The following is a 6,000-nucleotide window of genomic DNA, read 5'->3' on the forward strand; positions in this document are numbered from 1 at the left end:
ATGCTGTATGGACACACCTCATTAAGTCAATCAACTGAGGCTGGAGAGTATCAACAATATAGCTCTACCTCTTAGAGCGGCTACGTAAGCCATAAAACATTTTATCACACCTCCCACGTGCATCAACAGATAAATACATACAGCATGACAACATAAATACAGCTCTGCATCTATACTGGGCTCGAATTATTCCCTCAGTGGACTGCTTCTCAAGGTACAACAATGAAATCAAGCCATATTCATCTTACTGTAATCACTAAGACATAAAAAAAAGGAAATGGTCCACTGTATACATGCAGGATTGGCTCAAAGTAATGTTTACCTGTGTATACTGTATCCTACACACTGTTGCAAAGAACAGAGGACGGACTATTTCCATGCTCTTTGTCCATTAGTGTGACATAAAACAGTCCTGCAGTAAAGGAATCTCTACTCACTGAGCTCATTGAATTATCTTTGACCCTGCTCAGCCTTTAGTGTGTATGTTCCCCCTCTTTTCTTTCTCTCACCCTCCACCCCCCTCCTCCCTCCATCCTTCCACTTCCCTTCCTCTAATTTGTGTCCTGTGACTTTCTGTGTACCAACGATACGTAATGACAATGGCGCGAGCACTGATCGATACTGGAGTGCTTTTGGGACGCCCAGCCAGGCGGTGTTGATAGCAGGGTGACAGGGACACTGTGGGGCTGTCATGGGACAAAGTGGGTACAGGGTGGATGCATATCTTTTACCTACTCACTGGTCACAATCAGTGGACGACGACTAATGATTACTGTGTGTGTTGTATCTGTGTGAAAGGGTCCTTTAACAAAGCGTGCAAAGAGCAAGTTCTAAATATGTGCATAAGAACTGAAAATCAATCATGTGTATGCACACTTTTATTCAATAAACAATGACAAATATCACCTGTTACTTATTCATTTGTTTCCGTACTACATGTACTGGCTCAGCTACGTACAGGAACACCACCCAAATGCCATACATGGTCAAGAACATCTCTTTGAAAGCCCATGAAGCCGCAGATACAGCTAAAAAACATCACAGGCAGTCAGGGGAAGATACTGTAGAACCAGGTGAAGGAAAGGAGAACAAAAAAAATACAAATAAACAATAGAAAACAGAAATAGAAACCAATAAAGGTCCATCCGAATATCTTTGAGCCCAAGGTGAGGCCATCAGATGGGACCTTTCCTTGAAAAATTACTTTAAAAAATGAATCAATTGCAGACAAATTTTGTGTTGATTGACGAATCTATCAATCGACAAGCCACTGCAGCTCTGCATCATCTGTTAGACTGTGAATGATGTCGTGTACAATTAGATTGGCACAGGACTGCATTTGGTACTTCCATAACCAGCTTCAGCAACAGTTAAAAAATATTCACTTTACGTGAAATGTCAAATACACAAAATAGTAACTGGTCGCTTTTCACTTGTTGCACTCAAAACAGTTTTATGGCTCATTTAAATCAGTCAAAACTAATACAGACCGAATGTCATTAGCAGATGCTGGATCATAGTTTCACACTGAATAAAACTTGGTGTTTTCAAAATAAAAATGAGCATCTATTGGAGAAAAATTGTACAAAATTGTGCGTACCAACACTGGAAAATGAAGTCCCTGATTTTATTGTGCTGTTCTTTTTATGCTTTGTTTTTTTGTTTTTTTACTGTGACGTCCATGAAGTGCAGTTATGAAAGAAATGTAAATTATATCTAACGGTGTAACTGTGAGAGAATAGTCTGAAAGCGGAGTCAGAACCCCAAAAACACAGCAATACAAATTGAAGGCGGCACAGTGAATGTGATTCAACGCTTGGACAGGATTGGCCTCAGATGCCAATTACATTACCTCTAAAACAGAGGGATTGGATTGAAGGATGGAGATAGAGGGTGGAGGAGGAGGGGGAGGTGGGGCACTCACTCAAAGAAAAATAATTTATTTCATTGTGATATTAAAATCAATAGACATCGACTGAAAGGTGGCTAAAGGTGAGCGTGTACATGATCCTTCAGCTGTGAGAGGCAGACTGTCCGAGAGGGAAGGAGGCAGGGAAGGGAGAGATGGAGAAAGGGGGGGTGGGGGTGGCCAGAGGAAGTCACCTCCTAGTTAACAAAGAGGGAACAGGAAAAAAAGAAGAGGAAAAGACGAAGAACACGAGAGAAAGAGAAAGAAAGAGACGGAGAGAGAAAGAGAAAGCGTGAGGGAGCTCTGCCCGCTGGAATCAATACAGAGAGGTGGAGCAGAGTACAATAGCCTCAGAGGAGAGGAGATTCAGTGGTGCAAGTCTAATACTCTGTCTCATACACACACACATACATCACACACAAATACATTAACACATATACACACACACTCTCGCCCCCTCTCTGAATCCCTTTTGCTCTTGCTTTCTCCTGACATTTCCCTCTATATCCTTCCTCTATTTAATTTCTTTCTCTTTCTCTCTGGCCTTCACACGCGCACACACACACACACACACACACACACAGAATAGCAGTTTGTATGCAAAGGGACGCAGAGCGAAGAGGAGGCCTTCTGTCCAAAGCAGTCCACCGTAATAGCAGCATCTTTCATCAAAAACAGACAGCGGAGGAACAGTCAACACACGAGCAGAGAGGCACGCATGGACAAAAAACACACACATTTCTTTGAACGATGACACTTTTGTAGGACATTTTCTCCGAATCCACTTTCACACACACACACCGCAGAGTCAGAGTCACTTGGATGAAAAAAGAGTGTCACATGAACACTTTAACACACACATACAAAGCAGCATACTCCAGCACTACTCCAGCTCTATCAGCACTTGAGACTAGTGAGGCTTCAATTAGTTCTTGATGAATGAGCCCATAAGATGCCGCTCTCTCATTTCCCTTGTTGCCAGATATCCCAGCAATCAGAGAGAAATGAATTCTCATTGTGGCGTGACTGAGACGAAGATGACGGTGGTGGTGGTGGTGCTGGTGGTGGTGGGGGGGGGGGGGGGTGCCATAAATCATTCATCCTCTCCACCGAGGGCCAGAGTTCAGCTTCTCACACCAAACTTAGTAAATCTTTGCCAATCTTTTTCGATGTCGCAAACTCTTGCCCAGAAGAAAATTGCATTATACAACTTTCTGATTAAAATCCATATATTTTCCAAATATTTCTGATGTCTGCTCCTGGTCTTATTGTGCGATGCAGAATGTTAAAATGAAACTATTAGAAATATTGCAAAATAAGCTACAATTTTCTTAATTTGGATGCCAGAAAATCCACGTTTGTATAACAGATCTACAGTATTTAACAGGCATTACGTACCTGTGTACCTGTTTTGAGGATCCAATCGATGTGAAGTGTGTGTGAGCATGTGTGTTGCAGTGGTTAGACTCACCATCATCAATGATGCTGACCACCACTCCATCACCGGTGATGTTGTTGCGCCAAACTGGCATCACGTTCAGGTCAAGCCCACTGGAGTTGTACTTGCCCTGCGCAAACTAAACACGCACACACACAAAAACACACATCATTATTATCATTACTTGAAAAGGACAACGACAGGTTTACTGCTAAACATAAACTCAAGTACATCATCCACTGACAGTAAGTCTATGACCTCTAGATGCAAAGGCAGCAGTTACACAAACACAGCTGCATTTTTGTGAGACAACATTCAGTCTTTTTGAACTGGTATGTGTCGGTACAACTGGTTTGGTGAAGTAGAAGTTGTATTTATGCAGATCAGGTGGCGCAGTGCAATTTTGGTTGTCCTTTTGGCAATAAATTGCACTTCTGCCTGTTCACCCCATCATGGATTCATTTGCATCATCAGCCTCTTCTCCACATTCTCTCTTTATGCTGTGTGTGCCATGCATTTCTAGCATCTCCTCTGTTTTATCTGCCATTCCTCACCTATCCTCTAAATGCTACTGCACGTTCCTATTCATCCTCTTCTCTGCATTACACGGTTACAAAATGTTGTGTAATCCCAAATAATTGATCATCTTCTGGCACCTACGGTCTGTTTACACTGGCAAACGCCCAGATGATCTGAGTAAAATATTCAGCCCAAGAAACAATCATATCATTTCAAATGATCTTGCTAATTTTGTACATTTTCTCCCTCACACCAGTAAGCATGTACAAGTAGGCGATGTGGTTTCAAAATGGGCGTCATGTCATGTCTGCAGCCGACAATAGCCATCTATCGAGATAAATACACTAAATGGCCTTTTGTTGGAGAACGCTTTAACATACCGTTACAAAAATATACATAAAATATATGTTTTCTGTGTAATTGTTAGAAATTTGTATACTTGAGCTTATACTAGGTAACGACTCTGCTGTGGTCCAATTGTGTTGTCCAGCTAATCAGGCCAAAATATAGTCATGCAGGCATCTACTTGCACCAAATGATTCAGGTGGAAATAAACTTAAACTTTCATTACAGAATGCCAGTAGCACTTACAGCGATTCTGACTGCTGGTGATAAAACTTCAGCGTTTCATTTCAAAAGAGACCAAAACATGCATGTAGAACAACTTTCAATGCACTTTAGGTATGCCTGAAACTTGAGTTTGCTATAGCCATTAGATTACATTACATTAAACTGTGCTGTGTTACCTTACCCTGCATTGTGTTATTGTACTGTGCTACGCTCTGCATAAATACAACCTTAGCTGTGCCAACGGTAAAAGGAAATATTGTAAGATTTATTGAATTTAAGACCTGTTGTATAAATGATTCATCTTTATGTACAGGGTATGAGCATCTCTCTATTCCAAATGATTGAATGTGTTTACACTTTTGCCCTGCTGATGACAACACTTGTTTCCTCAAGTATACTTTTGCCTATAAAGGCAGCAATGCTAATTATTTGGGAAAGCACCTGTTAAACTACTGTGACATCATACATTTACAGTCTCAAGACTGCTGTGCTCTTAATCGCCTACTGTATCTACTCCAGTTGACTATCCTTTGTGTTTATTGCAAGGAACCTTTCACAGTGTCATAGCCACAAAGTATTCAGCAGAGTATTAACACTGCTATCTGTTTCATTTGAGTTTTTAGTCGATCAAAAAGCATAATAAGAAGGGTAAGTATCCATTTCTGGTGCTAGTATTAATAAAACTAGCAGGTTGTGTGTTTATGTGAGATAATGTGTGCGCATCCCTGTGTGTGACTGCATGTGTGTGAGACAGAGAGCCCATAAGGAGCTCACAGAGACAGATCTTTCATCCTTTCACCTTAAACCAGAAATACACACACACACACACACACACACACACACACACACACACACACACACACACACACACACACACACACACACACACACACACACACACACACACGCATTCACAGCAGTAGAGGAGCCGTCACTGCAACTCCTGTGAGCCTGAGTGGTCCCACAAACTGCATACATTCAAACACTAACCCCTTCATACAAATACAACACCACACAAACACCTGCCATACAATTTGACATGGTGCATACACACCACACATGCTCAACTAGACAGGTAATAAAAAAAAAATTGCTACACACACGAACACACACAACATCACACACACCAAAACAGTAGTGAACAAACTGTCTTACCAAAAATGTCAGCAGCTGCCCAAAACTCCCCTGCCCACACCCACCCACATACAGACAGACACACGCCTACACTCACACACACACTCACACGCACACACACACACACACACACGCACACACACACACACACACACACACACACACACACACACACACACACACATACAGACACACAACCAACTTGATATTCAAAGTAAGTGTTTCAAGAGGCTTCAACTCTGTTGTTAACATAATGAAGCGAGAGGGAAAGAGAGAGCACAATGGGGAAAAAACGGCGCAGCAGGGAGTAGGGTTTGTCTGTGTGTGTGTGTGTGTGTGTGTGTGTGTGTGTGTGTGTGTGTGTGTGTGTGTGTGTGTGTGTGTGTCTACCTGTGTATCTATCCAACAGTGGACCTCGCAGTTCTTGCAT

At 42.0% G+C, this 6,000-nt stretch overlaps 1 protein-coding gene across 1 annotated transcript in view; it reads right to left on the reverse strand.

Moving 5' to 3' along the window:
- The window catches only part of LOC139333454 (furin-like protease kpc-1), a 158,950-nt gene that overhangs the window by 119,962 nt on the left and 32,988 nt on the right, over positions 1 to 6,000 (reverse strand). The window contains exon 6 of the mRNA XM_070965867.1: positions 3,381 to 3,486. Coding sequence (XP_070821968.1) covers positions 3,381 to 3,486 — 106 coding nt within the window. The remainder of the gene's footprint in view (positions 1 to 3,380; positions 3,487 to 6,000) is intronic.

Source organism: Chaetodon trifascialis, chromosome 7 (genome assembly GCF_039877785.1).
Source record: "Chaetodon trifascialis isolate fChaTrf1 chromosome 7, fChaTrf1.hap1, whole genome shotgun sequence".
In the NCBI taxonomy this organism is placed as follows: domain Eukaryota; kingdom Metazoa; phylum Chordata; class Actinopteri; order Chaetodontiformes; family Chaetodontidae; genus Chaetodon; species Chaetodon trifascialis.